Here is a 14,190-nt window from a genome sequence, read left to right as displayed (position 1 = left end):
CTTCACAAAACTTGGGAAAGGGGCATGGCATGGCATCTTCCTTATAATGGAAGCACATGGGAATGGCATTGGGAGGGGAGTAGGGATCCAATTCTCTTCAAATGTACTCTCGTAATTGAATGTTGCAATTTGGTCAAAGTAGAGTTGGGGAGTAAAGTATTGAAAGATCAAAAGGTCCTCAATGGGGATGACTATGATCACTAGGGAATCCTTGGTGGTGAGGACCTAGGAACATCAAGCAAAAGTGCAATATGAGTAGGAGCATGTGCGATTATGTTGTTTGGTGGTTGAAATGGAGTCACCATGATAGTCGGATGACGTTCATTATGCTTGTCTAGAATATTTTTGGCACATTGTCAATGGCAAGTGTTATTGTGGGCTTGTAAGGAAGATCTTTGCATTGGTGATCATCTTTGTTAAGAAACAAGCAGACAAATGTGTTGGAAGCTACTTCCTATAGAGGGAGAGGGAGGCAATGTTGGTTTCTCTATGTTCAACTTAGTTGTTGCCTAGCTTGGTAGGGGACTTTGATGATACAATGACTAGAATAATCACATGAGTTTGCTTATCATCCAAGAAGACAAACACTTAAGTAGCACTTATTGAAATGGAGCGCCAGTTGTTAAACATAACAACATAATTATACAATTCATTATACGTATTCATTCTTGAGTCTTGATACACATATTTATACAAAGGCTTTCATTGTCTATGATTGCATCAATCAATGCTAGCCCCCCAAAAAGTAATTGCTTGTACTCTAGTGATTCTAGTATGGCCCATAATTGGGTCCTTACATTTAACTTATTGTTATGTGCATAACCATAATTGATCATGAGATAGGGTTTCTGTAATTTTTCCTTGTCTTATGGTGAATACGTATGGGTTAATTCTAAAAGGACCGCGGATATGAATTGAGTATTACAATTCATACAGTGTGAGATAACTATTGAGCATGTTATCACTTGACCTCTTCACATAAACTAGTCAAGTGTGGACAATACCAAGGCCTAGGGTTTCTGCCCAAATAAGAAGGTTGGCTAGGTTCTTATGAAGGGAGGCTTGGATATGGCTATGGTTAGTTAAGCACATGCAATCCTTGCGGAACCCAAGGTACAACTCACATCAACCCTTGATGGCATGGGACATCGAGGAGGTTGGGGTCATCTCTAGGAGGCGATCGACTGGTCCAACATCCATCATTCCTTTCTTTGGTCCATAATTCTTTATGGTATGCTTAAATAATTAGTTAGACTCTAACACTTGCATACTTATTCGATTTGTTTATACCTATATCCCCTTATCAAAGTTTTACATGTTTGTCATTGAATAACCAACAAATGAGGCACATTGAGGTTTCTATCACATTTGAGAATAGATTCTAGTGAGAGACATTGATCTCCAACATATTCAAGAGATACACATTTTCACAAAGACACTTCTAGTAGACAAGCTTAGACAATTTTTTACGACACTTGGCCTACATCCCCTTGATCTACGAAGCTTTCAAGGGAGTGAAGGAAAACAATATTTTTCATCCACTTAATATACAATATGTTCAAGATTGAGTAGAATTTTGAGATATGAAACTCAATCACACACACATGTGGACACTCACTCCTTGGGGCATGTGTGTAATTAAGTCCACCCTTGTATTTAATGGATGGGAGACAACTTCGATTGAATGAAGTGGATACTTTAGGTAATCCACTCACTCTCCTATCACGATAGACATGCTTAGACTTCTATGTGAAGCACACATAAAGTGATCTATATAAACCAAGCCCTCTCTTGTATCTAGTATTTGTTATCTTTGATTCATAATTTCCGATGTAGTTTTAGTATAATCTGTAGTTTTATCCTTGTATAATCATCCCTTATTTCGCTAATATATTGCTAAATCTTGTCTATGGCCTACCCCGAGTCTCTCTCTTTCTCTCTCTCTCTTTGTCGTCTTGCAAACACACACTAGTTGTCTTTAATACACATATACTTGATCTTCTATAAGACTACTCTTAGTGGTATATTGAAAGCAATGGATTGTAGAACGTATAAGCTAGAACCATGGGTCAAATAACATATATGTCTAACCAAATCTACATGATCTAACAGATGATGGCTAGTTTGGTGGATAATAATAATCAAAGGGGATTTTAGTTTAAAGACAATTCGTTATCCTAGAAAACAAATGAAGTAAAAGGAAGTGATCTGATTTCTCAGGAGGAGAAATTGAAGGTGTTCAACAGGGATACTATTAATAATGTAACCCCAACATGTAAATAGAACATGTTAAGATATTCCGTAAATGCCCTTTACACATTTTTTGACATATAGAAGGGACCACACACTATCACCCACACACACAATAATTAGAGACGAAGAACAATGTTAAAACCTACAATATTTAATTCCAAGAGATGATAAAGGATAGTCACATAAACACATCATGGAAAGTAGGAAGGATGTGTTGGAAGTTCAATAGAGTATTCCTAACATATGAAGCTTTGTTAATAGTTGATTGCATATATAGCCTATCGAGAACATAACACCAATTGTTGAAGGTGTAAATGTAATAAGAGCGCGTGATGAGCCCACGATGTGAAAATTAGGCCAGAAAGTGGAAATATCTTTTTAAGCTTTTACATACAAGGATTATATGAGGGGCAAAGTTCTATGCCAATCTAGATCTATGTTATTGTTGCCCAATACAATGTGAACTAACAACATAGTCAATCAAAGGTCGTGTGTAAAAAATAGGGTAATGGGTGTATTTCCATGGATATGAAAGGAATGGGAAACAATGTTTTTTCAACAAAAAAGCATTGCTAATCATATTTGATATTCAATGCTCATATTCTTTAACAAAGAATTCAACAAGTGTCACCATTAGAAAGTGGTTTTAATAGCAAGGGAAGATATAAAAAATGCATTTCAAGTAGTGGAAGAGAATGAGTAAACATGCCTCATATGATAATAAAGGGTCGACCAAGCTTGAAGACGATCCAAATCCAGGTCTATCAGAAAGTTGGGTTTTGTAGGACACTGACTCCCAAAAATGATTCAAATAAAGTTATGTTAAAGAGCACAAGTCCTTGGCATGAATTACCGAGAGGGTGTCCAACCAAATGCATATAATGAAACACAATGGACAAGGTTGTACGTATGAAACAGGCATTAGCGAAAGTTGACTTGAATGCAAAAGGGGATTTCTACACGGTAAGGTGCAAATTACAAGAATGATCTAAGAAGCTAAAGTAATCCTCTGGACTCTAGCCAAAAGGTCTGGTTATTTACTAACTAGGAATTGTAGACATTGTACCCAGTGTACATCAAGAGAATGAACTCATACAAAACCATTATGATGCCATGACAAATTTGTTTTCTCCCAACATAACTCTTGTCACCCTATATAAAGTACATCACAAATCAATAGGCGAACATTCGATGACCAATATATGCAATCTTGTGCATGACCAACAACCACCACAAAGTAGGAACTTGAACCAACCCACATGATCTTATGGAGCTTGGCTTTTGGATTAGCATTTTACATACTCAACATGGGTTCAAGTGTCACTTGCTGCTTTGTTGAAGATGTGGCCCAAACCAAGGGCCAACGATACGGAGTGAATGGCGATGGAAGCTCGGGCCATTATTAACTGGAAGGCTTTGCGATCACCAGCGGTCGATGTGACCTGTGGTGCCATGGATAGCTGGTCAGGAAAAAGAAGAAGAAGAAGAAGAAGAAGAAGAAGAAGAAGAAGCTTCTGCATTTATTGAATAGAAGAGATACTACACACAAAGAGAGGAAAACAAAGGAAAGGCTTGTGAAAATGATTTTGGCGGGATGAATAAAATAAATAAATAAATAAAATAAAATAAAAAATATTAATAATTGGTTATGAAGAAAATGCGGATTTTGGAAAATAAATAAAAAAATAAAAATTGGAAATCAAATTCATTTAAATACAGAAAAGGGAAACGAAAAAAAAAGAGCCTCTTAATCGAATCGAAGATATATAAAAAAGAAAAACCCCAATTAAATCAGAATTAAATTAAGTGAATGAAAAAACAAATTAATCTTATTTTGTCTGGGTTTTTTAAATAGATAAATAAATATATAAATACATAAATACATAAATACATAAATACATAAATACATAAATACATAAATACATAAATACATAAATACATAAATACATAAATACATAAATACATAAATACAAAAATACAAAAATACAAAAATACAAAAATACAAAAATACATAGATACATAAATACATAAATACATAAATACATAACTATTTAAGTACATAAATCACCTTTTTTGTAAATTAAATTAATTAATTATATTTTGCGAGGGAAGGCACTCCGTCGTCGTCGTCGTCGTCGTCTTCCCGAGACAGAGTAGACAGAGAGAGACAGAGAGAGGGAGGTCTGGCTATGGCGGGAGACTGATGCAGAGAAACGCCGACCTACACCATCAGCAGAGCAACTAAAACAGCAAGGTTTCATTTCCTTCCCCTGCCGTTCTCGCCGTTTCCAGGTGAATTCTCGCATTTCCCTTCTCCCCCCTCGTTTCCAATTCTGTACTCTTTACGGTTTCTCGCTGCTTCGAAAGGTTTTGGTTCTCCTCTTTCCCCCACGGTTAGGGTCTCTTTGTCGCTTGAGATTTCCGAAAGATCTTCTGTGTGATCTGAAGCTTCTAACGACGCGCAGAGAAATTGGAAATTAGGGTTTCATGCGTTCCTGACGCCAGGAAGTTAGAGTTTCGTGTTAAGTCTCTTAGGATTCTGTCCGGAGCACAGAGAAAATTAAATTAGGGTTTCGCTACTATGGTGTGAGTAGAAGTACGGTTTCGAGTCTGTGGCATAAGGTTTTAGGTGGGATTTAGGGTTGCAGAATTTTTTTCACTCAGTATAAAACTACCTTTCTAGAACTGAATTTTGTTTCTCTTTCTTTTGTATTTGTCTGTGTTAAAATCTGTGTTCGGGAAAAAAATAATTTTTCTGATTTTCATTTTGAAAAAGAGAAAAAGCTAGCAGTAATTTCCTCGTCTTCTACATCAATGTTTTAAGGAAACCATGTTTCTAAAAAGGATCTGCAGGTATTAATTCCATTTCCTGCAGTTTTTCACTGTGAAAGATAAAGAACAAAGTTTTCGGTTTTCTTCCGTCTTTGTCAAAAATCCCTATTTAAAACCTAATTCTTCTGGCTAATGAGCTGGAAAAAAACTTTTCGTATCCTCTTCTCTGTCAAGAAATGTAGCGTGCTTCACTAGAACACTTTTTTTTTCCTGTTTTCCAGTTTGAAAAGAGAAAGAAATCTTTTGTTTGTATAAAGATTTCTCTCTGCAAAAATCTGTTTTTTTGAAGAGAAAATTCTTTCTGTTTTCAGTCTGATTGAGAGATTCCTAGTATGTTTTTCTTCCCACATTTTTGTGTGACTCCATTGTTAACCTAGTTTCCAGAACCTGGTAACAATTGCAATTTGTTTATTCTTGTTGAGAAGCTTTTATTCTGCTCTAACTTGGATGAGAATATCTGAATGAGGCTTACTCATCGCTTTTTGTTGGGTTTCTCTGCTTAAGTCTGTGTTAGGTTAAGTATAAGGCCTATTTTTTATGGAAACATTTCTTTGGTTTTCAATTTGTAAGTGAAAATATTGTTCCAGTTTTCATGTTGCTTTTCACACTTTTGCAATCTGTGTTATGGTTTGGTTTTTTTCAAGGGCGAGTCATTTATTTCTGCCAATACACAAAAAGATTTTTTTTCTAGTTTTCCACTGAAAGAAAAATGCTGATCTTGTTTGTTTCTTTTGCTTCTCCATGCTTTTCTTTCAGTCTTCATTTTACAATATATCTGTTACTCATTTATTTTGCGTGTTGAATTTCCATTTATGATTGTGTGCTTCAGGAGCGCTTTATATAGTATTAGTTATGGCGGATGCGAGGAATGGAGATACAAAGGCAACAGCGTCTAAAAAGTATGAAATCAACCTCGCCACTTTTGGAAAGAGAATCAAAGCACTCTATGCAAATTGGAAAGATAACAAACAAGAGCATTGGTCAGGATCAGAAAGCTTAGCAATCGTCACACCTCCTCCTTCTGAGGATCTCCGATACTTGAAATCATCAGCTCTTCATACATGGCTCCTCGGTTACGAGTTTCCTGAGACTATAATGCTGTTTCTACAGAAACAAATCCATGTATTGTGTAGCAATAAGAAAGCAATGCTTCTTGAAGAGCTGCAGAAATCCTCCAAGGAATTGTTTGGTTTAGAAGTAGTGATCCATGCTAAGGCTCGTGATGATGATGGAAGCAGTGCTATGCAAATGATGCTGGGGGCAATTTCTTTGGGAAAGAAACCTAATACGTGTGTGGTTGGATGGCTTCCTAAAGAAGCTCCAGAGGGCCCATTGATGGAGAAATGGAATGAGGTTTTGAACCAATCTGGCTTCACTTTGGTCGATGTCTCAGCGGGTTTATCTGAGATTTTTGCTGTGAAAGATGAGGCTGAAATTCAAAACATCAGGAAAGCATCATTTCTTTGTGCATCAGTGCTTCAGAACTATGTTGTCCACAAACTAGAGGTTGTAATTGACGAAGAAAAGAAAATCACTCATGCTGAACTCATGGATGATACTGAGAAGGCAGTTGTGGATCCAAGTAAAGCGAAGGTGAAGTTGAAATCTGAAAATGTCGACATTTGTTACCCTCCCGTGTTTCAGAGTGGTGGAGTTTTCGACCTTAGGCCAAGTGCAATCAGCAATGAAGACCCACTATATTATGATGCATTAGGAGTAATTATTTGTGCCATCGGTGCACGGTATAATAGTTATTGTGCAAATGTTGCTAGGTCTTACTTGATTGATGCTGACCCATTGCAAGAAAAAGCTTACAAAGTGCTTCAAAAGGCTCATGAGGCTGCAATGAGTGCTTTAAAACCTGGAAATCCTGCTTCAGCAGCATATAAGGCAGCCATAGAGGTAGTGGAAAAAGATGGAAGAGAATTTCTTCCTCACATTACTAAAACTGCTGGTACAGGAATTGGTATTGAATTTAGAGAATCAGGTTTGAGCTTAAATGCTAAGAATGAAAGAGTGTTGAAGCCTGGTATGATTTTCAACGTGAGTTTAGGTCTTCAGAATCTACAGACACAGAGCTCACAAGACCCAAAGACCAAGAATTTCTCTCTATTGCTGGCTGACACTGTAGTCATAAGAGAGAAGGGTCCCGAGAATGCAACTTCAAACTGTTCAAAGTCATTCGATGACATTGCATATTCTTTTAAGGATGAAGAAGAAGAAGTGCAAGAAGAAAAGGTTAGGAAACCTTTGCCAGGTAGCAATGGTGCAACTCTAAGGTCTGATAATCAAGAGATGACCAAGGAAGAGGTACGGAGGCAGCATCAAGCTGAGCTTGCTCGCCAGAAGAATGAAGAAACAGCACGGCGGTTGGCATCAGGGGGATTAGGCTCTGGTGATGGTCAAGGTGTAGTCAGAACTACTGGAGATCTTGTAGCTTACCGGAATGTCGATGATATTCCTTACTCCAAGGAATTGATGATTCATGTGGATACAAAGAATGAATCGATCTTGCTCCCTGTATATGGCTTAATGGTTCCTTTCCATATTGCCACTGTGAAGAGCGTCACAAGCCAGCAAGATGGTGGGCACTCTTACATTCGGATCATTTTCAATGTCCCTGGAACTGGGTATTCGGCCACGGATCTAGCTTCTCAGAAATATCCTGGAGCAATTTACCTTAAAGAAGTTTCTTTTAGGTCTAGTGACACTAAGCACACGAACCAAGTTGTCCAAATGATTAAGACATTGCGGCGACAAGTTGCACTAAGAGAATCAGAAAAGGCTGAGAGAGCTACTCTTGTCACTCAAGAAAAGCTACAGCTTATGAAAGGAAAGCCAATTAGACTCTCTGATCTATGGATTAGACCAGTGTTTGGTGGCAAAGGACGGAAATTGAGTGGGACTTTAGAAGCACATGTAAATGGGTTTCGGTATTCGACCATGAAACCTGATGAGAAGGTTGATATCATGTATAGAAATATCAAACATGCGTTTTTCCAGCCAGCGGAGAAGGAGATGATCACATTGTTACATTTCCATCTCCACAATTTCATCATGGTAGGGAATAAGAAGACGAAAGATGTGCAATTCTTTGTGGAAGTGATGGATGTGGTTCAGACTTTGGGTGGTGGAAGGAGAAGCACATATGATCCAGATGAGATTGAAGAAGAGCAACAAGAGAGGGATAGGAAGAACAAAATAAATACAGAGTTCAACAATTTTGTGAAGAGAGTGTCTGAGCTATGGGAACAGCCTCAGTTTAAAGACTTGGATTTGGAGTTTGATGTGCCTTTCCGAGAATTGGGTTTTCATGGAGTACCACACAAGGCATCGGCTTTCATAGTTCCAACTGTGAACTGTTTAGTAGAACTCATAGAACAGCCTTTTCTGGTTGTTACGTTGAATGACATAGAAATAGTAAATCTAGAAAGGGTAGGATTGGGCCAGAAGGCTTTTGATATGACCATTGTATTCAAGGATTTCAAAAGAGATGTTCTTCGAATTGATGCAATACCATCTACTTCGTTGGATGGCATAAAAGAATGGATGAATTCGATGAATATAAAGTATTACGAGAGTAGGATGAATTTGAACTGGCGACCTATTCTAAAAACGATCCTGGATGATCCAGAGAAATTCATCGAAGATGGTGGATGGGAATTTCTCAACATGGAGGTTAGCGATTCGGACTCAGAAAACTCAGAGGAATCGGATGAAGGGTATCAGCCCTCGGATGTGGAGGTGATTTCTGAGTCAGAAGATGAGGATTCTGATGATGAATCAGTGGTTGAGTCAGAGGAGGATGAAGAAGAAGAGGAGGAGGATTCTGAAGAAGAGGAGGGGAAGACATGGGATGAACTAGAGGCTGAAGCAAGAAAAGAAGACAAAGAGAAAGGAGACGAATCTGATAGTGAGGATGATAGGAGGAGAATGAAGGCTAAGGCTGCGGGTAAATCCCGCGCAGCAAATGTCTCAAGACAAATGCCATTGAAGAAGCCAAAAGTGAGATAAGGTAGATATAAATCCTTTTGAGTAGTCTGTGATGGGAAAGTCTCTTTCTCTCACCCTCTCTCTGTCTTTGATTAGGTTGATGGAAAGGTCTTGTATCTTGAAGCTCTCTGACCATATTGCAGAATTTTCCTAATTTGCTTAGTTTGATCTTCATTGCTTAAATTATTCTCTGGTTTCTTTATTCATGTGCATGTCTTATATGATGTCTCCAATTTGTATATTTTTTCTATTTATGTGTGTATGTATGTGTAGATATTTGATACGCTATATTGGCTGCTCTTTTAGCATTGTTGCAGGAAATATGTTTTTTGTTCGCAATCCTTGTTATATCCATTTTTGTTCACAACTTTGTTTTTGATGTATAGATGAGTGATCCATGACTTTGTTTAACGAACAAGTTGTATAGTGTTTAACCCAAACATCAAATTGTATATGAAATGTTATTTTAGCAATAGAAGCGATTAGTAAATTCAATGACATAGCTTCACTGTAATGATCAGGGTGTTTGTGCCAGATGTCTGTAAGCTATTGGTTTTTTTGTTATAATAATAAGTAATTAAATATGTCATAAGTAATAATCAACAGTGATGCCTTAACACAATTGTGAGGCTCATCGAACACTGTTACATCTTTCAAAAACTTCGGAATCGATGTATGCTTGGATTGTAAGTAGGCAAGTATAGATTTCCAGCCAATTGGGCTGGCTAACACCTATGAGTCATTAAATTTGTGAGCTCTTTCAAGCACTACGGAGTTGTATTGGCAAAATGTAAGTCAAGAATGAGTGTAACATCAGTTTCAAGGCTGATTGAGCTAGCTGCCTCGATGTTGAGTGCAAGGTGTAAAGGACATGGAGGCACATCTTGTGCCAATCCAAACTTTGGGATGCTAGCAATAGCATGCAAACACGCAAAGGGAATCTTGTAATACTTTGTGTGCTCGTATAGGGGAATCTTGTAACACTCTTTTCGGATCATAGAGCTTATTTATTTCTAAGGCACATACAAAGTGATTCTCTCCAAGTTCCACATGTCATGATTTTAGCCTCTCCAAGATGGTAGAAATACAAACATCTCTTTGTGGTCCCTACTATATTGTGTGGTCAGACTAGATGAATCAACGATAAACTCCATTGAGGAAAAGGTGGCTGTAAAGTTTACCAGGAAAAACTGCCAATGTCGGATTTCGTAATGTGGAACTCCATGGAGACCCATCGAACAAGAACCCAACTCTCATAGTCATGGTTGTACCACAAACCCTAATATGTAAATGAAACCCCCCCCCCCCCAACCCCCCAAGAAGGGGTGCCCAAAAGTGGCGGCATAGCTAGCGGACGCAAATGGCTTTAGCAATGGGAAAACGTACGCAATCTACATATGTATGTCAGGCATTGTCCCAACAAATCATTGAAAACAACAAAACATGTCCAATCTGAAATCTATCCAATTCTTAATCTCTCTCTCTCTCTCTCTCTCTCTCTCTCTGTGTCTCTCTGTCTGTGTCCCTCATTTTTCTTGAAGGACATAGATGGCATCTCTGCCCAACCCTAATCCTTCCCATCAATGGCACCTCCACTTGGATATACAGAAGAACAAGAACACACACAAACCGCTTTTCTCTGGCATGTCATCCTCACCCTCTCCTTCTTCCCATGTTATTAACTACTCTCAGAATGCAGACTTACCCCCTGTCTTGCCCAAGAAGAAGAAGAAACCATTCGTCTCCGCACCGAGGAGGGGAGGTTTTCTGTCCGACAAGGGAGAGAAGAAGCAGCCATTGGAGGATCCTCTCTCGCCTCCCGGCAACGGTCTCCTCGTTGAAGAGCTTGTTCCTGTTGCTTACATAGTCCTTGAAGCCAGGAAAACCCTCCTCTGTTTACTTCACAAACTCTTAGAGATTGTCCCTGTGAGAGTATGCAAGTGAGTATCTTTTTTCTTTTTGTTCTTTTTTATCGGTATTCATTTTTCTGCTCTAGGGCCAATTTGTTGCTGAAATTGATGGTCTCTTCATATTGGTTGGTTGTTTAGTTATATCAATGCTTTTCTTCTTTTTTGGTGAAGGTTTTGTGCAGAAACCCATGTGGGCACTATTGGTCATGATCTCGCCACTTGCGAGGGCTCGGGTTGTGACACACGCCATTCTCGGCATGTCTGGATGAAGGGAGACATCCACGATGTGTTCGTTTCTCCTGATGCCTACCACTGTTTCGATAGGTTCCAGCTAATTCGGCACGAGGATAGATTTAATGTGAAGAGACTACCGGCATTAGTAGAGCTTTGTATCCAGGCTGGAGTAGATCTTCCGGCTGAATACCCGACCTTAAGAAGGAGTAACCCCATAAGACGCGTTTCTGGTGCGAACGTAACTGAAGCTCACCAATTGTTGCCTGAGTTCCAAAGAGAAATTGAATCCTTATTCATTTTTGACAGAGAGATTATTGGCTCGGATACCAAGAAGAAGAACAGCGGTTGCGATATTGTTGACCCATATAAAGAGTTTGATATTGATCGCGATCTATTTGCACATGAATGTGAGAAGCAATGTCGCGATTGGAGGCGTGAGAACATTGAATCCTTCATAGATGCAGACATGTCTTCTTTGAGCTTCGACAAGGTTCGGCAAGTCGCCGAAAAGACATTAAGAGCGTGGGAGATGATGAAGAGCATGACGCGGTTGCTGATGGAGAGGTATGCCATTAGGGTTTGTGGATATTGCCCTGAAGTGCACATTGGGCCAAGAGGTCATAAAGTAAGGTTATGTGGGGAATTTAAACATCAATGGAGGCAAGGGCAACATGGCTGGCAAGTAGCCGGGATTGATGATATTATACCTCCTAAGTATGTCTGGCATGTGCCCGATCCCTCGGCCCCTCTGTTGGTTAATGAAATGAGAAGGTATTATGGGAAGGCTCCGGCGGTAGTCGAGGTTTGTGTACAAGCCGGAGCGATGCCTCCAAGGAACTACAAACCTATGATGCGGTTTGATGTGGTGGTGCCAGCATGGTCCGAGGTGAATAATGCTATCTAGCAGTGTATTTTTTTACCTGACTATCTGCACGATTTACAAGGTGTATATATATATAGACCACCCTATCTTGAATGGGTTAAGTTTCGATGGGACCAAAGTTTGTGGAAGTGAAGCCCAATTGTTCTTTCGTTTTACAAGACGAATCTAATGTTGCTATCACGTTGAAGATATGAGGTGGAAATATGTTTATTCTCTCGTACCTACCATATTACAACATAAACTCAATCTGTATCTGCAGCTCTATCAGCCAAGTTTGTGGATTTAAGTAAACCTCGAGACATATGAAGTCACTAAATTACCACATATCCATAGCTAATTGGAGTGAAAAACAATGTAGAAGAGTTAATCATTAGATTCTGGAAAGCGCAATGCAATGGTTGTTGCATTATGACTACATATGACTCTGAACTTTGCTCTGTCAAAGGCATGTCTTTGATTGTCTGTTCCGAGGTAACTCTAATGGGATTTGAACCATGTGTTTCAAGACCTTGCATACATAGTATGTGCAATGGGTGTATGTATGTCCAAAGTGTAAACACAATTTGTGCCATGGTAACAAATATGTATAGATAAGAAGGTAAGCTGGTATTATTATCAATGCAATTATCAAGATGACTGTATGCATGATTATGAAGGGGGATGTTGGTTTAAACATTAGTCCATTGATATGTGGATATAAATGTAATATTAGAAAAGAAACAAGATTAAGATGCTTTAGTTCCTGCTACGTAGTACCTAAACATGAATTATAATAAACATCTTTACTCTCAAATTGGGGGTGTGAAACTACAAGGGATATACGCCGAATTTCCGCTTCTAGTGTTGATGTTTCTTAAAATGGGTCTTTTGCGTGGTTGAAAATTTGGCTCATGGTCAATATCAAAAGGGTCTTTGCTTTTATCTTAGACTTGCTTACACAAGAAGCCCCACCTATTTTTGTTAGGTATGCAACAATAGATGAGTGGGAATGTAAGGAAAAGACCATGTACATAGAGCATGGAAACCCTTCCCTCACCAACTCATGAAGGTTCTAGCAAAATTGACATAGTCACTTTTCTTATGCGGGCATGTGTATTCTCCAAGTATGTGTGTTTGTCAAGTATGCATCATTTTCAAACTTATTGTGGTGGTTCAAATATTGAAGAACTAAAGTCATAGACATGATATACTTACAATTAGTATAGGACGTTCAATAGTCTTTTAACATTCATGAGCGTTGAAAGGGTCCCTTATAATTTGTGGTGGTTTCACATTACATAAGAAAAGAGCTTCATGAAAGTTTCTATATTTCAGTATTAGTGCACATGTATAGAATGAAAAACCACAACATAACTAGATGAGTATGTACACATCAGTATGGTTGGAGGTCAAATTCATGATGATCAAAGATCATTGACACTGACGTTTTACATCAATAAGGCACATGGTTTTTGGTAAAAGAATGTGGCATTGAAAAAGAGGTATGGATTGAAATACGTCAATAAGGCACATAGTTTTTGGTAAAAGAATGTGGTATTGAAAAAGAGGTATGTATTGAAATGTTGATCATCGATCAATCACAACACTACTACATTACCAAGAAACCAAAAGGCATGATGATGCAAATGATGTCAACATAGTATAGGAAAAAGAATGTGGTATGGTGGTTGATAACATCAATTACATAAACAATATATTGCGTGCATAGCAGAATATCTCTTATTAGATAAAAGAGAATAACTTTTACCTAAAAAGTCTAGTTGTACATGTGAACGAGGCTTCTTGAAACAATGGATTCTAGCGGGACATTTGTGGAATATTGGATTGAAATGCTTAAAACAATAGATTGCCACCAAAATGAGGTTCTTTCTCACTAGAAAAGGGGTAAGGTGTATTGCTTTCGAAGCAGTTTGGGTGGACAAGAAACCTTTCTTGTGTTTTATATTCACGAGCTTCAATGGCAGAGAGTGGTCTCTCGCCCTTGATCATTATCGACACATACACACACACACACACACACTCTCTCTCTCTCTCTCTCTCTCTCTCTCTTATATTACACAAACAACATAGCAAAACAAGATGTGT

The 14,190-nt window shown here is 38.5% G+C and overlaps 2 protein-coding genes across 2 annotated transcripts; both read left to right on the top strand.

Moving 5' to 3' along the window:
• Nucleotides 1-4,403: 4,403 nt before the first annotated feature.
• Nucleotides 4,404-9,280, top strand: SPT16 (global transcription factor C). The gene is made up of 2 exons (XM_087315332.1): nt 4,404-4,545; nt 5,915-9,280. The coding sequence occupies exon 2, from the start codon at nt 5,938-5,940 to the stop codon at nt 9,097-9,099; it is 3,162 nt and encodes a 1,053-aa protein (XP_087171458.1). The 5' UTR covers nt 4,404-4,545; nt 5,915-5,937; the 3' UTR covers nt 9,100-9,280.
• Nucleotides 9,281-10,583: 1,303 nt separating this feature from the next.
• On the top strand, nt 10,584-12,843 carry LOC147867547 (APO protein 2, chloroplastic-like). The gene is made up of 2 exons (XM_087315334.1): nt 10,584-11,018; nt 11,160-12,843. Exons 1-2 carry the CDS (start codon nt 10,627-10,629, stop codon nt 12,124-12,126), a joined length of 1,359 nt encoding a protein of 452 aa, XP_087171460.1. The 5' UTR covers nt 10,584-10,626; the 3' UTR covers nt 12,127-12,843.
• Nucleotides 12,844-14,190: the final 1,347 nt, after the last annotated feature.

This window comes from Azolla caroliniana, unplaced genomic scaffold (genome assembly GCF_043228905.1).
Source record: "Azolla caroliniana isolate FFs.n. ecotype wild unplaced genomic scaffold, voAzoCaro1.0.p SCAF_2, whole genome shotgun sequence".
Classification (NCBI taxonomy): Eukaryota; Viridiplantae; Streptophyta; class Polypodiopsida; order Salviniales; family Salviniaceae; genus Azolla; species Azolla caroliniana.
The sequence above is the reverse complement of the archived record's forward strand: the minus strand, read 5'-3'. Positions and strand labels throughout refer to the sequence as shown.

Coding starts and splice junctions, on each gene's coding strand:
- LOC147867547 (XM_087315334.1), top strand. CDS start 10,627: ATGGCATCTCTGCCCAACCCTAATCCTTCCCATCAATGGCACCTCCAC. Junction 11,019..11,159: donor GTCCCTGTGAGAGTATGCAA/GTGAGTATCTTT, acceptor TTTTTGGTGAAG/GTTTTGTGCAGAAACCCATG.
- SPT16 (XM_087315332.1), top strand. CDS start 5,938: ATGGCGGATGCGAGGAATGGAGATACAAAGGCAACAGCGTCTAAAAAG.